Source organism: Haematobia irritans, chromosome 3 (genome assembly GCF_050003625.1).
Source record: "Haematobia irritans isolate KBUSLIRL chromosome 3, ASM5000362v1, whole genome shotgun sequence".
Taxonomy (NCBI): Eukaryota; Metazoa; Arthropoda; class Insecta; order Diptera; family Muscidae; genus Haematobia; species Haematobia irritans.
The window spans coordinates 127,042,638-127,061,525 of record NC_134399.1 but is presented as its reverse complement, the minus strand read 5'-3'; the positions used below and the strand labels follow the sequence as shown (position 1 = coordinate 127,061,525).

The 18,888-nt window shown below is 35.0% G+C and overlaps 1 protein-coding gene across 1 annotated transcript; it reads right to left on the bottom strand.

Annotated features, from left to right (window-relative positions):
• Positions 1-7,788: 7,788 nt before the first annotated feature.
• LOC142231177 (uncharacterized) lies at positions 7,789-9,769 on the bottom strand. The gene is made up of 3 exons (XM_075301795.1): positions 9,697-9,769; positions 8,872-9,224; positions 7,789-7,842 (listed from the first exon to the last, which is right to left on the bottom strand). The coding sequence occupies exons 1-3, from the start codon at positions 9,767-9,769 to the stop codon at positions 7,789-7,791; spliced, it is 480 nt and encodes a 159-aa protein (XP_075157910.1).
• Positions 9,770-18,888: the final 9,119 nt, after the last annotated feature.

The window sequence follows — 18,888 nt, the reverse complement described above, 5'->3', positions numbered from 1 at the left end:
TGGTTGGTAGAGACCATATACCAACACCACGTACCAAATTTCAGCCGGATCGGATGAAATATGCTTCTGTTAGAGGCTCTACAAGCCAAATCTGGGGATCGGTTTATATGGGGGCTATATATAATTGAGGACCGATATGGACCAATTTTTGCATGGTTGTTAGAGACCATATACCAACATCATGTACCAAATTTTAGCCGTATCGGATGAAATTTGCTTCTCTTTTAGGCTCCGCAAGCCAAATCTGGGGATCGGTTTATATGGGGGCTATATAATTATGGACCGATGTGGACCAATTTTTGCATGGTTGGTAGAGACCATATACTAACAGCATGTTCCAAATTTCAGCCGGATCGGATGAAATTTGCTTCTCTTAGAGCAATCGCAAGCCAAATTTGGGGGTCCGTTTATATGGGGGCTATACGTAAAAGTGGACCGATATGGACCAATTTTCGCATGGTTGTTAGAGACCATATACCAACGCCATGTACCAAATGTCAGCCTGATCGGATGAAATTTGCTTCTTTTAGAGCAATCGCAAGCCAAATTTGGGGGTCCGTTAATATGGGGGCTATACGTAAAAGTGGACCGATATGGACCAATTTTTGCATGGTTGTTAGAGACCATATACCAACACCATATACCAAATTTCAGCCGGATCGGATGAAATATGCTTCTGTTAGAGGCTCTACAAACCAAATCTGAGGGTCCCTTTATATGGGGGCTATACGTAAAAGTGGACCGATATGGCCCATTTTCAATACCATCCGACCTACATCGATAACAACTACTTGTGCCAAGTTTCAAGTCGATAGCTTGTTTCGTTCGAAAGTTAGCGTGGTTTCAACAGACGGACGGACGGACGGACATGCTTAGATCGACTCAGAATTTCACCACGACCCAGAATATATATACTTTATGGGGTCTTAGAGCAATATTTCGATGTGTTACAAACGGAATGACAAAGTTAATATACCCCTATCCTATGATGGAGGGTATAAAAATGGGCAAAATAAAAAGAAAAAAATTTTAAAACTATTCGAGAGGCTTTGCAGCATATGCTGAATTTTATCGTATAAATTTTTCTTGCTTAGTTCTCTTGCTTTTGTGTCGTTAACATTGAAAATTTAATCAGCTGGCAAAAAATTGGGGCATTAGAGGGTTAATTTCTCTGAATATTTAAAGGAAATCAAAGAACTTAAGTAAGTTTTCAAAAAGTCAGGCAATGAATGCAAGAATATTTTTTGCAGTAGTTTAAATAGCCAACATTAACTGCACAACATTAGGCTGTACATTTAACCTCTTTTCCACTTTCACCTACGAAATTGACTTTAATACGTTTGTGTGTGTGTGTGAATCAGAATATCGACAATGTGCCAGAGAGCCTCTTTAAATCCACTTAACATTTGCAGGTGAAAGAATCGCTCTCACTCCTACAATATTGCCATTTATGTTGCATGCCGTTTTATTAACATTGTGACTTCAATGGCATCAACAATATACGAGAGAGAGGGAATTCAATAAAATTTGTCATTAGAATCGTTGCTATTTTCTGTTGCCGTTATTATTGTTGTTGTTCGTCCTTTGCTTTTGTTGTAGCGTTTACTTTAGTTATTGAGTGGTTATTTGTTATCGTTGTTATTGCTTTTACTGTTAAAAGAGGCTTAAGGTAAATGGGAAAACTTCTGAATCAATGAACCGTGACATTTGTCACAGAGAGAGAGAGAGAGAGAGAGAAATGCAGGAACATAGTGGAGCAGAAATAAAATCAATTTTGGAAAGCCCTTTCATAATAGTCAAAATTATAGCTCTCTATGATGGTTGAAAGAAGGTAAAGTATCATTAACCCTCCCCCACATAAGTACATATGTACACTGAAAAAAAAGCATCCTCGGTTCTTTTTGTCTTTACTTTAAATATTTTGGTATTGATTCCGAGCCAAAGAAGCAGAGAATACAAGTAAGGATAATTTAAAGACACAATTCTCTTTTAAATTTGGGTTTTGTGTTCTTGCTTCTAGGAAGCAAATTTTAATTTTTCGTTTTTTCATCTTTTTTTTCTTCATACGCTATTAAAGTCCTTTAAAACGAGTTAACGACAACTTTATTTTCTAAATTAAGACTAGACTTCCAGTAGAAATTATGCTATGTTTCAAGTAAAAAAACGTCTTTAAAATAAAGTGTTGAAAAATGTGTCCTATATTTGAACGATTTTTTGCTTTGTAGTCAAGTTGCAAAAACACAACAAATTTAAAGAATTTTTCAGAATTATTAAAGTCAAGTTGACCTTAGCCCAAAAATGGTTTCTTTCATGTTATGATACCCATTTCTAAGTCAAATCACTTAATTATAAGGACAATACGACTTCATAGAAAAGTTTATCGACTTTTGGACAAGGAAAAAAACTTTATCTTTGAGAAATGCGTCTTCTATGCTAAGCAAAATTTGCATTCGTATTTTAAAGACATGAAATCATTGACATCACGACAATATTTTTTTCAGTGTATGTATATGTGAAATCTTATTTTATTGAGAGAAGTAAGAATGTGACAACTTTGTTATTGAATACAGTGGGTCTGTGAAATAAATAATCGCTAAAGGTATGCAGAGGAAAAACATATGTGAACTTAATAATAGGAGTCGTCGTAGGCTTTTTAAGTATTTAATAAAATATTTTATTAAGCCACCGTTTATACGATGATTTCGTTTTTTACGATGAAATCGAAAGAAAATTTATTTAAAAAAAACTTGCTCGGATCCAAAGATTTTATATAAACACTAATTATTTTGGTATTGATTTCGTGTCACATAAGTGAAAAAATTGTAGTAAGATAACTTTAACACACAGTTCTATTTTAAATTTGAGTTTTGCGTACTTGATACTAAGAAACAAATTTTAATGTACTCGTTTATTCTGTTTTTTATACCCTCCACAATAGGATGGGGGGTATATTAACTTTGTCATTCCGTTTGTAACACATCGAAATATTGCTCTAAGGTATATATATTTTGGGTCGTGGTGGAATTCTGAATCGATCTAAGCATGTCCGTCCGTCCGACTGTTGAAATCACGCTAAATTCCGAACGAAACAAGCTATCGACTTGAAACTTGGTACAAGTAGTTGTTATTGATGTAGGTCGGATGGTATTGCAAATGGGCCATATCGATCCACTTTTACGTATAGCCCCCATATAAACGGACTCCCAGATTTGGCTTGCGGAGCCTATAAGAGTAGGAAATTTCGTTCGATCCGGATGAAATTTCCTATCTGGATGAAATTTGGTTCATGGTATTAGCATATTGTCTCTAACAATCATGCAAAAATTGGTCCATATTGGTCCATAATTATATATAGTCCTCATAAAACCGATCCCCAGATTTGACCTTCGGAGCCTCTTAGAGGAGCAAAATTCATCCGATCCGGTTGAAATTTGGTACATGGTATTAGTATATCGTCTTTAAGAACCATGAAAAATTGGGCAATAGCGGTCCATAATTATATATAACCCCCATATAAACCGATCCCCAGATTTGACATTCGGAGCCTCTAAGAGGAGCAAAATTCATCCGATCCGGTTGAAATTTGGTACATGGTGTTGGTATATGGTCTCTAACCAACACGATAAGGACATGAATTGGTCCATATCGGTCCATAATTATATATAGCCCCCATATAAACCGTTCTCCAGATTTGATCTCCGGAGTCTCTTGGAGAAGCAAAATTCATCCGATCCGGTTGAAATTTGCAACGTGGTGTTAATATAAGGCCGCTAATAACCATGCCAAAATTGGTCCATATCGGTCTATGGTTATATATAGCCGATCCCCAATCACACAAAAATTGGTCCATATCGGTTCATAATCATGGTTGCCACTCGAGCCAAAAATAATCTACCAAAATTTTATTTTTATGGAAAACATTGTCAAAATGTTATTTCTTTTTTCTTTATTTTGTCAAAATTTTATTTCTATAGAAAATTTTGTCAAAATTTTATTTCTATAGAAACTGTTGTCAAAATTTTAATTCTATTGAAAATTTTGTCCAAATTTTACTTCTATAGAATGTTGTCAAAATTTTTTTTTGTCAAAATTTTATTTCTTTAGAAACTTTTGTCAAAATTTTATTTCTATAGAAAATTTGTCAAACTTAATTATATACGTATTTAATCGGCATTTTTATACCCTCCACCATAGAATGGGGGGTATATTAACTTTGTCATTCCGTTTGTAACACATCGAAATATTGCTCTAAGACCCCATAAAGTATATATATTCTGGGTCGTGGTGAAATTCTGAGTCGATCTGAGCATGTCCGTCCGTCCGAAACAAGCTATCGACTTGAAACTTGGCACAAGCAGTTGTTATTGATGTAGGTCGGATGGTATTGCAAATGGGCCATATCGGTCCACTTTTACGTATAGCCCCCATAGAAACGGACCCCCAAATTTGGCTTGCGAGGCCTCTAAGAGAAGCAAATTTCAACCGCTCCGGCTGAAATTTGGTAAATGGTGTTAGTATATGGTCTCTAACAACAATGCAAAAATTGGTCCACATCGGTCCATAATTATATATAGCCCCCATATAAACCGATCCCCCGATTTGGCTTGCGAGGCCGCTAAGAGAAGCAAATTTCATCCGATCCGGCTGAAATTTGGTACATGGGGTTAGTATATGGTCTCTAACAACCATGCAAAAATTGGTCCACATCGGTAAATAATTATATATAGCCCCCATATAAACCGATCACCAGATTTGACCTCCGGAGCCTCTTGGAAAAACAAAAATCATCCGATTCAGTTGAAATTTGGTACGTGGTGTTAATATATGGCCTCAAACTCTCATGCAAAAATTGGTCCACATCGGTCAATAATTATACCGATCCCCAGATTTGACCTACAGAGCCCCGTGGAAGAGCAAAATTCTTCCCATTCGGTTGAAATTTGGTACGTGATGTTAGTATATGGTATCCAACAACATGCATGAATTGGTTCCTATCAGTCCATAATTATATATAGCTACCATATAAACCGATCCCCAGATTTAACCTCCGATGCCTTTGGAGAAGCAAAATTCGTCCGATCTGCTTGAAATTTGGTACGTGGTGGTAGTATATGATATTTAACAACCATGCCAAAAGTGGTCCATATCAGTCCATAATCATACATAGCCCCATATAAACCGATCCCGACATTTGGTTTTGGAGCCTTTTGCAGGAGCAAATTTCATCCGAGTGAGTTGAAATTTGGTACATTGTGCTAGTATGTGGTTGTTAACAACCATGCCTAACTAGGTCCATATCGGTCTATAGTTATATATGGCCCTCAGATAAATCGATCAACAGTCACACAAAAATTGGTCCATATCATGTTCATATTTGTATATAGCTCCCATATAAGCGACCCCCATATTTCAATTCTGGATACCTTGGCACCGGTATCCATGGTGGAGGGTACATAAGATTTGGCCTGGCCGAACTTACGGCCGTATATACTTGTTTAGTTTAATATATACCACGTATGGACTACCTTGCAATTTTGAAGATGGTTTTAGGAAGTTTTAAGATACCATTGGCAAATGTTACCGCATCCCAAGTAATTCGATTGTGGATGACAGTATTCAGTAGAAGTTTCTACGCAATTCATGATGGAGGGTACATAAGCTTCGGCCTGACCGAACTTACGGCCGTATATACTTTTTTTTATCATGAGCACTTTTTAAAATGTGTTAACGAAACCTCAAAATTAAAAATTAGGACTTGACTTCAAGCGGAAATTATGCCATGTTTCAAGTAAAACACGTCTTTAAAATAAAGTGTTGAAAAACATGTCCTATTTTTAAAAGTCTTTTTTGCCTTGTAGTCGAGATATAAAAAGTCTACAAATTTAAAAACGATTTCATTAATTTTGAAAAAATTTTTCAGAACGACCTCATTGAAAAGCAAAAAAAAAAATATTCGCATTCGTATTTTAAGGATAATAAATCTTTGACCTCACGACAGTATTAATTATGCATCGACATCTATATTTTCATAAAAAAATTAACAAAATATACTTTTAAATTGTGCACTTCAACTCAATGAATCGCTCCATAGCGTGATAAGTTAATTTTATTACAATGAATTTGTTGTATTTTACAATACAATTCGTTTTCAAAACTCATTTGCACTTTTCTATACCCACTACCATAAAATGGGTTCCGTTTGTAACACATCGAAATATCAATTTCCAACTATAGAAATTATATATATATTCAAGATCAGAGAGAAATTATAACCTAGCTACGCTACAGCCTTCAAAAATGCTGCTATCGTCCTGAAATTTTGCAGAGATTCATGTTTTGTCTGTACTTAGGCCAATTTCTAAGGGCTATATCGGTCCAGGTTTTGATATTGACCGCGTATAAACCGGACCCCTGATTTGGGGAGTTCAGAATCTTGATACCACAATTTTCATCCGATTTGCTGGAAATTGGAAACCTAGAGGTATTTTAGGACCGCAAAGAGGTGTGCCGAATATGTTAACAAATATATCGGTCCATGTTTTGGTATAGCCCCCATATGACCAATTTCTCGATTTGGTGTCTTGAGTATCAAGACACCGCAATTTTCATCCCATTTGCCTGAAATCGAAAATCTAGAGCTATTTTAGATCTACAAAGAGGTGTGCCGAATATTTTGTATATCGGTCAATGTTTTGGTATAGCTCCCATATAGACCGATTTCCCAATTTGACTTATTGGGCGTCTAGATACCTCAATATTTATCCGATGTGCCTGTCATCCAAAACAAAGGGCCCACAAAGAGGGGTGCCGAATATGGTATATGTCGGTCCATGTTTTGGTATAGCCCCCATATTGGCCGATCTCCCCATTTACCTTCTTGAGCTTCCAGACCCAAAAAAAATTTATTAGATTTGCTTGAAATTTAAAATGTAGAGGTACGGTAGGTCCACAAATAGCTGTGCTGTTTATAGTGTGAATTGGTACATGTTTTGATATAGCCTCCATATAAACCGATTTCCCGATTTGACTTCTTGAGAGTCTAGACACGCCAAGTTTTATCTGATGTGTATGAAATTCAAAATCTAAAAATATTTGAAGACCACAAATAGGTATGGCAAATATTGTGGGTATCGGTCCATGTTTTGGCATAGCCCCAATATAGAACGATCTCCAGATTTGACTTCTTGGGCTTCTAGACACCCCGATTTTTATCAGATTTGTCTAAACATGAACATATGGAGGAAGTTTATGTGCATAAAGACCTGTGTCGAATTTGGTTTACATCCATATTTTGGTAAGTCCCCCGATCGACCAATTTCCCATTTTCAATTCTTGTCACCGCAATGTTTATCCGATTGTTCTTAAATTGTAAATGTAGAGTCAGGTTAGAATAATAAGAAATGTGTCAAATTTGATTTATATCGGTAAGGGCTTTTTATAATCCTTTTATATACTGGTCTCCTGATTTAACTTCTTGAGGGGATAGAAGGCGCACTGATCATCCAAATTGCTCGAAAGTTGAAGTAAAATTTCCCGATTTAGGTTCTCGTGCTCATTCGATTAATAGGGGTAAAGAGCTATAGAATTTCGATATCAAATCATATGAAAGGTATTGTTTCATTGGATTTTCTTGCACTATTTCTTTAAAATGCTTTGTCAAAAATTATTAAATTAAGTATTTCTGGATTAACAAAGGCAATAGGAAATATTTGGAAAGTAATCATAAAAATCAACCATCACAGGTAAATCTGTTTTATTTACTGAAATACACTACAACTTCTAATGTTGCTACAACAGTCGGTCCAAGACTTGTGTAGAGTCCTTCTCAGTTCTCGCTTTTATCTTCATAGATTGTACGAAAAAAAAAAATATTATAGTGAGACTTAAGGTATCTTGTCCTTGAAATACGAATACGAATTTGGCTTAGCATGAGGATGCATTTCTCTGATATATATATTTTTCCATACTCAGAAGTAGTTGGCCTTTTCAATGAAGGCATCTTCTTCTTACAGTTAAGGACTTAAAAATGAGTATTTTAATATATATTAAGGTCAATATGGCTTTCATTCTGACTTATTAAAGCCTAGTTGATATTCTTCAAAATTAATGAAATTGTCTTTAAATTTTGTGACTTTTTGTTGTGTGGCTTGACAGGGTTTAAAAATACGTCATTTTAAAAGACACAATTGTTTGAACCAGATAAGCCTTATTTTTTAAGCCTCCAAACTAATTGGATATTCTTCTTGCTCATATTTTGGCTGAAAAATAATCCGAGGAATATATATCTGAAGTACCTGCCACTCAGACACATTAGCATTGAGCTCTTGTATGCAGTGTTACCGTTGTGCGACTTTAGTCGCATTTTGCAACTTTTCTGACATCATGCAACTTTCTGTGCGACTTTTTTAAAATATGCAAAATGTGCGATTTTAGTCGCACGCTTCAATTTGAAGTGCTTTAATTTGAAGCAATTTTTATAAATAGGAATTCATCGCCGTGCGCCTAACGTGGGAGGCACCGTTGTGCCCTCGCATATGTCATGTATTCAACCCCAGTTTCGACCAAACAGCAAAATGTGTTTCATCGGTAGATGCTGAGTTTTTCAAAGCTTCTCTAAAAACTTGAAACCCCGTTTGAAATCGGCTATAAAATGCAGTTCACTTGTCATTGAGCTACCCATAGAAGCACTCATTAATAAGAGAGAAATAAATCACGTATAGTATAGGACACCTAATCTAACATACGATACCTAACCTACACGGTATTCTGGTTTGTTCAGTCGTTGTTTTATCGTTGTTTACCTAGTCGTGAACATTCTACATATAGTTGTCCATGCGAAAATCAGGGGTACGTTAAATTTAAGCCACATACTTGAGGAGATTGCCCCTGGGCTTTGTTGATCGTCATGGCAAATGCTAATCTAATAGGGAATTGCAGCCTTTTGAAATCGAAGGGTAAATCAGTTGGGATCATTGGAATGCGGGGAATGAGAACATCGGTTTCTTTATAATTTCCTGTTATAATTGGTCCCTCTATTAAATTGTTGTGCAGACTAGCAGTTAGTCTGGTTCCGTTGCAAAGGCGAGGTGGATCAATATACCGTAGCAAAATGATTGCTACACCTATCTTAAGTTGCAATGTATTAGGTGGGAATCCGGGTAAATCCAATGAGTTAAGAAATTCAACAGGGTAACTTACAATATCTTCTTCACGTGTAATTGTATCTATTGATTTATAAGTAGTGACACATCCAGGAATTCTTTGCAATATATTGTTATAGGTAATATTGGGAGCCACCGTGGTGCAATGGTTAGCATGCCCGCCTTGCATACACAAGGTCGTGGCTTCGATTCCTGCTTCGACCGAACACCAAAAAGTTTTTCAGCGGTGGATTATCCCACCTCAGTAATGCTGGTGACATTTCTGAGGGTTTCAAAGCTTCTCTAAGTGGTTTCACTGCAATGTGGAACGCCGTTCGGACTCGGCTATAAAAAGGAGGTCCCTTGTCATTGAGCTTAACATGGAATCGGGCAGCACTCAGTGATAAGAGAGAAGTTCACCAATGTGGTATCACAATGGACTGAATAGTCTAAGTGAGCCTGATACATCGGGCTGCCACCTAACCTAACCTAACCTAACCTATAGGTAATATTCACATCGAAATTATTTGCCGCTAGTAATGCTCGCTCTTGTAACCAATCTTGATTTTGAAGTTAGTTTGAACATTAGGAAATACGCTGGAAATTAGATCTTCCAATGATTCCACCATTTTGCAAAAGTGTGGAGGAAATGATATGCAGTTAGTTGAGGGTTTCCCAGGAATTTGTTTGTTTCCCAAAGCGCTTTTGAAAATTGTGCAGTTCAGGCATCATTTTATAGTTGAACTCTCATATTTGTTTTCAATTGCAAAGATTTAACGTGTCGCCATAGAAATGACGACTTCAGGCATTCGTTCATCTCGTCTGCAGGAGTTGATCGGGGAACTCATGGTAATGTCTGGCGAAAGTCTCCAGCTAGTAACAAAAGCGCTCCATCAAAAATTTTGCCATTGCTTCTGAAGTCTTTTTATGTCCTATCCAGTGTCTCTAAAGAATTTTTATGGGTCATGGTACACTCATCCCATACAATTATCTTGCACGTCTGTAGAGCTTTCCCCATCGAAGAATATTTCCGGATGTTACATGTATGAGTTTCCTTAAACTGAATATTTAGAGGTAATTTGAGAGCAGATGCTTAGCCAAAGCCACGACTACTGTGTAAATTTCAATAAAACCGGAGAAGAGTAGTACTGTACACTGTATTTTACTGTACTGTACTATATTTAAAAAAAATCGGGTAAAGGGGAGGTACCCTTCCACGACCAAATTTCGAAAAAAGGATCCGCTAATCCTTGTCTAGGGGCCATCCCCCTTACCATCCTGGCAAACTTTAAGCTAATTGGAGAACTTATGTCAAATTTTCAAAAAAAAATCGGACAAGGGGGAGGTACCCCTCCCCAACCAGATATCAACAAATGAGGTACCCTATTTCCACCATATGGTCACCCTCTACATTCTTGAAAAGTTCAAGTAAATCTGTTTGACCGCTTCCGAATTACGGCAATACCGAAAACGTAAGCCCAACTTACAAAAAGTTTGGCAAGGGGGAGGTATCCCTCCGCGCAACGGGAAGGTCCCTCCCTTACCCAATTTCGACAAATTAAGTTGCGGATCTTTGTTTCAAAGTCACCCCCAACTTTCACTGAAAATTCAAGCAAATCGAACAACTTAAGTCTAATTTAAAACCAGTAAGGAAAGTCTAAAGTCGGGCGGGGCCGACTATATTATACCCTGCACCACTTTGTAGATCTACATTTTCGATACCATATCACATCCGTCAAATGTGTTGGGGGCTATATATAAAGGTTTGTCCCAAATACATACATTTAAATATCACTCGATCTGGACAGAATTTGATAGACTCTACAAAATCTATAGACTTAAAATTTAAGTCGGCTAATGCACTAGGGTGGAACACAATGTTAGTAAAAAAATATGGGAAACATATAAATCTGAAGCAATTTTAAGGAAATTTCGCAAAAGTTTATTTATGATTTATCGCTCGATATATATGTATAAGAAATTTAAGAAAATTAGGGTCATTTTTTCAACTATTCGACTAAGCAGTGGCGATTTTACAAGGAAAATGTTGGTATTTTGACAATTTTTGTCGAAATCAGAAAAACATATATATGGGAGCTATATCTAAATCTGAACCGATTTCAACCAAATTTGGCACGCATAGCAACAATGCTAATTCTACTCCCTGTGCAAAATTTCAACTAAATCGGAGCAAAAAATTTGCCTCTGTGGTCATATGAGTGTAAATCGGGCGAAAGCTATATATGGGAGCTATATCTAAATCTGAACCGATTCCAATCAAATTTGGCACGCATAGCAACAATGCTAATTCTACTACCTGTGCTAAATTTCATCTAAATCGGAGCAAAAAATTGGCCTCTGTGGACAAAGGAGTGTAAATCGGGCGAAAGCTATATATGGGAGCTATATCTAAATCTGAACCGATTTGGATGATATTTTGCAAGTTTTTCGAGACTCATAAAATATTGAGATGTACGGAATTTGAGGAAGATCGGTTGATATACACGCCAATTATGACCAGATCGGTGAAAAATATATATGGCAGCTATATCTAAATCTGAACCGATTTTTTCCAAAATCAATAGGGATCGTCTTTGAGCCGAAACAGGACCCCATACCAAATTTTAGGTTAATCGGACTAAAACTGCGAGCTGTACTTTGCACACAAAAATACATCAACAGACAGACAGACGGACAGACAGACAGACGGACATCGCTAAATCGACTCAGAATTTAATTCTAAGACGATCGGTATACTAAACGATGGGTCTCAGACTTTTCCTTCTTGGCGTTACATACAAATGCACAAACTTATTATACCCTGTACCACAGTAGTGGTGAAGGGTATAAAAAAAGTCGGGCAAGGGGGAGGTACCTTTCCTCGACCGGATATCACGAAATGGGTTACTTTTTCTACCACATGATCATCCTTCACCTTCTCGTAAGTAAATCAGTTCAGCTTTTTTCGATTTCAAGCAAACCGGAAATTTAAGCCCTATTTTCAAAAAGCCGGGCAAGGGGGAGGCACCCAGATATCAAGATATGAGGTACTCTTTTTTTACCACTTGATCACCCTATACCTTCTATAAAACGTTCAAGTAAATCGGTTCAACCGTTTACGTTCAAATCCGAAAACGTAAGTCCAATTCTAAAAAATCGAGCAAGGGGGAGGTACCCCTCCCCGGCCAGAAATCTAAAAGTGATTTACCCTATTTCACCCCATGATCATCCTTTACCTTATCTTAAAATTGCAAGTAAGACGGTTCAGCCGTTTCCGATTTCAAGTAAATCGGAAAATTTGAGCTCTATTTTCAAAAAGTCGTGTAAGGGGGAGGTACCCCCTTCCGACCAAATTTCGAAAAATAAATTTGCGGGTTTTTTTCTAGGGCTCACCCCTTACCATCCCTGAAAATTTCGAGCAACTCGGGGAGCTTCAGTCAAATTTTTAAAAAGTCGGGCAAGGGTATCAAGAAATGAGATACCCTATTCTCACCACATGATAGCCCTCTACGTTTAGTGGAAATTTCAGGTAAATCGGTTCAGCCGTTTCGAAGCCAACTCGGAACATACAAACAAACAAACAATCAAACAAACATAGATTGAATTTTATATATATATATATATATATATATATATATATATATATATATATATATATATATATATATATATATATATATATATATATATATATATATATATATATATATATATATATATATATATATATATATATATATATATATATATATATATATATAGATTTTTGTAACAAAAATACTTCACAAATTTGAGCGACTCTTTTATCATTATGCTACTTTTTTGTGCGACCTTTTCTTGAATATGCGACTTTTTCAAAATTTCCAACTGTGACACAGCTTATGAGTACAGTTAGGGCCACTTATATCAGTAATGAGGAACAAAGGCTTCTCTTCTGATAAAATTGTTAATATATTAAATATGTATGTTTAATGAACATAAAAATTCCACTGTTCCTTTCAAGAAAAAAAAAATAAATAAATAAATAAACCCCCAATAAAAACAGGTGATACAAGGGTTGGTTATAAAAAAAAAACCATCATCCTCATTCAGTTGACCCCAACCCAAGAGTTCTTACAATTATTACTCATCAATGAAACATATGACTATTATGGTGAATGATACAAATATTTTTCCCATTTTGATGCTATACTCCATGTCATTCGAATGATACTCGACCAATATAAGTCCTTGGACGAGAGTCGTGTCAAACAAATGTAAGGAATTTAATTTGTGGTCAAGTCCATGGATTTAACAAGAAATGACCATATGTGTCATTATTAAGTTGTAAAGTATCCTGGCAGCAGCGAATAATGTTTCAATATGATATGGCACCACATTACTTTATTACTTACTCCATCATTGCCAAGAAGGGAAATTCAATTTATTTCTTTATATCCTCGTTTTTTTGCCTTCAATAAAGGATTTTCTTGATATCCTTCATGTTTTCAGTTTGTCGTATATGAATTTATGTTTTATATTTATGTCCATATATGTTCATATAATCCTTAATGTATTTTTTTTTTCTTGTGATATGAGAATCTGTGAAGTTGTAAAGAGGTAATGGAAATATTCGGATGACTGTCCTTTTAAACGGGAATGTGATCTTATTTGGTCTACTAGTTTGTGATATATTTTTGTTGTGATTATTCCAGTGTTTTTGGGGTTAAAAGATATAATCAAATACATAAATTTTTAAGTAGAATTCGTATCACAAAAATATTTTGATTAAAAGAACACTGAAAAAAATATTGTCGTAGGATTAAAAATTTCTACCGAAGCTCTAGTTTATCTAAATTTTTAAATTTCCTAATATGTTGGGAGTGCAAATTAAAAATAAGGGTTTTTTCAAATATTTAATAATTTATACCGAAATTTTAATCGACTGGTCAATGGAAGTATTGTCCATCGCTATCCATTACATACTTCCCATCTTTGTGGCGAAATACGAATACTACGAAAAAAAACTACTCGTTTTTTTAATTGAATCTAAGAATCAACATAATTTTTGATACATGCTTGTAATAGGCTTAAAGCCATTCTAGTTCGCATCGCGTATTAATATGCTAATTCCCTATTTCGTTTGAAAAATAAGAAAACAAAACAAAAAATAACAAGTATACGTATACGGCCGTAAGTTCGGTCAGACCGAATCTTAAAGGGTGATAAGGTCAAAATTTGGTCAAGGGAAAAAGCGTGTAAATCGGTGAAATCGTTTATTTAAAAAATCAAATTAAATTTCTTTTTCAAGTTCAATTAATATAAAATTCAGGAAAAATATTCAGTTAGGCTTTCGCTTTTCCACATCCGAATTGCCGGGCCTCACGCTTGACACCTGCCATCAGATTGTGTACAGCCACCTTGTCCACCTTCTTCGCCGCAGAAAGCCAGTTTGCCTTGAACTGCTGCTCGTCCTTAGCAGTTTTTTTTTGGTCTTCTTTAGGTTCCGCTTGACAATAGCCCAGTATTTCTCGATTGGGCGGACCTCTGGCGTGTTGGGAGGGTTCTTGTCCTTGGGAACCACCTGCACGTTGTTGGCGGCGTACCACTCCATGGCCTTTTTACCGTAATGGCAAGATGCCAAATCCGGCCAAAACAGTACGGAACAACCGTGTTTCTTCAGGAAAGGCAGCAGACGTTTATTCAAACATTCTTTCACGTAAATTTCTTGGTTGACAGTCCCGGAAGCTATGAAAATGCTGCTTTTCAAACCACAGGTACAGATGGCTTGCCAAACCAGATATTTCTTTGCGAACTTTGACAGTTTTATGTGCTTGAAAATATCTGCTACCTTTCCCCTTCCTTTTGCCGTATAAAACTCCTGTCCCGGAAGCTGCTTGTAGTCGGCTTTGACGTAGATTTCGTCGTCCATTACCACACAGTCAAACTTCGCCAGCATCGTCGTGTACAGCCTCCGGGATCGCGCTTTGGCCGTCGTATTTTGTTTATCATCGCGATTTGGAGTCACTACCTTCTTGTAAGTCGACAGTCTGGCTCGTTTTTTGGCTCGATGCACGGTTGTAAGCGATGCACCTAGCTTATTTGCGGCATCTCGGAGAGAGAGGTTAAGGTTTCGCTTGAAACCGGCAACTCTCTTTGTAGTCTCAGCGGCTTCCGGTTTTCGATTTCCCCCCGATTCAGACTTCCTGGCTGTCGACAAACGTTCCCCAAACATTTTAATTACATTTGTAACGGTTGATTTGGCAACTTTTAGCGATTTTGCCAGCTTTGCGTGCGAGTAGCTCGGATTTTCGCGATGCGCGAGCAAAATTTTGATACGCTGCTCTTCTTGCTTGGACGGCATTTTGACAACTGAAGAGTGAATTCCAAAATCAAAATAGGAGCAACATTCTACACACACACACCTTCAAAATGAGGGGTGTTCAGGTTTTTTAAATGCAAAATTGAAAGAAATACGTCAAGTTTATATTGACCAAATTTTGACCGTATCACCCTTTACAGTACCAATAAAGACACAACAAAATAAAAATAAACACAATTTACTTGAAGTAATTTCTTTTGGCATAAATGTTGAATGAAAAGAGTGCAGAAACAGGCCTATTAACCAAATTGAAAATTCTTCATTTGCTTTTCTTTTTTAAATTCATAACATTATACCCATTTTTTTTTTCAACTCTCTCATACATGTATGGACCTAAACTCATGAGTCTATTGGAAAAAAAGAGGAAGCATATAAACATCTTGTTATTTCAGATAATCTTTGGGTAAACCATTGAACTACTGATCGTATGATAGTTATAAACGGATTTATGTGAAGTATACGCACCTGTGGCTTCAATGAATTTTAAAAACAAAAAAAAAACACTAAAAACATATTAAAGGTCTGCGCAAGCATATTTGAATTTTACTTCTATAGAAAATTGTATCAAAATTTTATTCCCATAGAAAATTTTGTCAGAATTTTATTTCTGTAGAAAATTTTGTCAAAATTTTATTTCTGTAGAAAATTTTGTCAAAATTTTATCTCTGTAGAAAATTTTGTAAAAATTTTATTTCTATAGACAATTTTGTCAAAATTTTATATCTGTAGACTATTTTGTCAACATTTCATTTCTATGGAAAATTTTGTCAACACCTATTTCTATAGGAAATTTTTCAACATATTTTTATTTATATAGAAAATTTTATCAAAGTTTTATTTCTATACAAAATTTTATTTCTATAGACAATTTTGTAAAATTTAAATTTTTATAGACAAGTTTGTCAAAATTTTATTTTTATAGGCAATTTTGCCAAAATTTTATTTCGATAGACAATTTTGTCAACATTTTATTTTTATAGAAAATTTTGTCAACATTTTTTTTTATTTATATAGAAAATTTTGTCAATGTTTTATTTCTATAAAAAACTTTGTCAACATTTTATTTCTATAGACAATTTTGTTAAAACTTTATTTCTATAGACAATTTTGCCAAAATTTTATTTCTATAGACAATTTTGTCAAAATTTTATTTCTATAGAAAATTTTTCCAACATTTTTATTTCTATAGAAAATTTTGTCAAAATTTTATTTCTATACAAAGTTTTATCAAAATTTTATTTCTATAGACAATTTTTGTCAAAATTTTATTTCTTTAGAAAATTTTATCAAAATTTTATTTCTATCGAAAATTTTGTCAAAATTTTATTTTTATAGAAAATTTTGTCAAAATTTTATTTTTATAGAAAATTTTATCAAAATTTTATTTCTATAGAAAATTTTGTCAACATTTGTTCCTACAGAAAATTTTGTCAACAATTTATTTCTGTAGAAAATTTGTGAAGTACCTCTTAGATGGAGGTTAATATTTTACAAAATCTATCATTACTGCAAGAATTTTACCACTCTCCCAAACAGCCAAAGTTCTACTTTTTCAACTCTAATGCTGGACATATCAACAAAAAAAGCCTCGCCAAACAAGTAGTGAAAATATTCCTTTTGTATCCTGAAGTGGTGCCAAATTGGCGCAGAAGCGATTTAATATTGGCTTGTCATAAGAGGGATGTCTACCATTTCAATAGCCATTGCGCTGAATGGACATCACTTCTTAAGGTGTGAATTCAGTGTTTTGGATGTGTGGTAAAAAATTGTGTGATATTTTGCCAAATAACTAATTTTTATATTTTTTATGATTTTAAAGCATCCTAACGCTTTTCTGAAACTGTAGACCCCAAATATTTGAAAAAATATAAATTTTTCTAGAATGGATTTAGATTTTTTTTCGAAAAAATTTGAATAATGTGTTCCATTTTATTAACATTTATTCTAATTTTACCCTATTTGAAACAAAAAATAAATAAAATTACCCCTTAAAAATATGAAAACAGCGAGTTACATTAACATGAATTAAAGAAACGTCCCGTGTAGTTAAAATAAAGAACATGTTTGGGAGGCCATTTTTGGAAATCATACGTTTAGAAGAAATTCCATTTTTTTTTGATGTTACACACTTTACGGAATAAATTATATACTTTTGACATATTAACAAGTTTATGCGGAATTAATTTCGACCCGGGCGAATCTTAAACACCCATCACAATCAATCCAGTATAAAACTTTCCTTTGAAAAATCGTCGTCGTAGCGGGTTACTTGAAAATATATACAATTTTGAGGTGGGTTTGATGGCAGAACTCTCTATGCAGATCGGTTCAAATTGTTCCTGAAGTTAAGTTTACAGTTTCTAGATATGGAGACTCCATCAGATTTTGAATTTATAACAAGTATCTACGGCCGTAAGTTCGCCCAGGCCGTAGCTTATGTACCCTCCACTGTGGATGGCGTAGAAACTTCTACTGAAGACTGTCATCCACAATCGAATAACTTGGGTTGCGGTAACACTTGCCGATGGCAAGGCATCTTAAAAATTCCTAACACCGTCTTCTAAATTGCAAGGTAGTCCATACGTGGTATATATTAAATACGTATATAATTAAGCTTTACAAATTTTTTTTATAGAAATAACATTTTAACAAAAGTATCTATAGAAATAAAATTTTGACAACATTTTTTATAGAAGTAAAATTTGGACAAAATTTTCTATAGAAATAAAATTTTGACAAATTTTTTTATAGAAATAAAATTTTGACAAAATTTTCCATAGAAATAAAATTTTGACAAAATTTTCCATAGAAATAAAATTTTGACAAAATTTTCTATAGAAATAAAATTTTGCCAAAATTGTCTATAGAAATAAAATTTTGACAAAATTTTCTTTAGATATAAAATTTTGGTAGATTATTTTTGGCTCCAGTGGCAACCATGATAATGAACCGATATGGACCAATTTTGGTGTGATTGGGGATCGCCTATATATAACTATAAACCGATATGGACCAATTGTGGCATGATTATTAACGGCCTTATGCTAACACCACGTTCCAAATTTGAACCGGATCGGATGAATTTTGGTCCTCCAAGAGGCTCCGGAGGTCGAATCTGGAGAACGGTTTATATGGGGGCTATATATAATTATGGACCGATATAGACCAATTCTTGCACGGTTGTTAGAGACAATATTCTTACACCATGTACCAAATTTCAGCCGGATCGTATGAAATTTGCTTCTCTTAGAGGCTCCGCAAACCAAATCTGGGGATCGGTTTATATGTGGGCTATATATAATTATGAACCGATGTGGACAAATTTTCGCATGTTTGTTAAAGACCATATACTAGTACTATGTACCAAATTTCAGCCGGATCGGATAA

Bases quoted from the DNA above. Each gene is read 5' to 3' on its own strand.
- LOC142231177 (XM_075301795.1), bottom strand. From the start codon at position 9,769: ATGGTGGAATCATTGGAAGATCTAATTTCCAGCGTATTTCCTAATGTT. The intron at 9,225-9,696 runs GTTACAAGAGCG...ATAAATCAATAG, and splicing joins TAACTTCAAAATCAAGATTG to ATACAATTACACGTGAAGAA. The intron at 7,843-8,871 runs GTATGTGGCTTA...CAATCTATGAAG, and splicing joins CCCAGGGGCAATCTCCTCAA to ATAAAAGCGAGAACTGAGAA.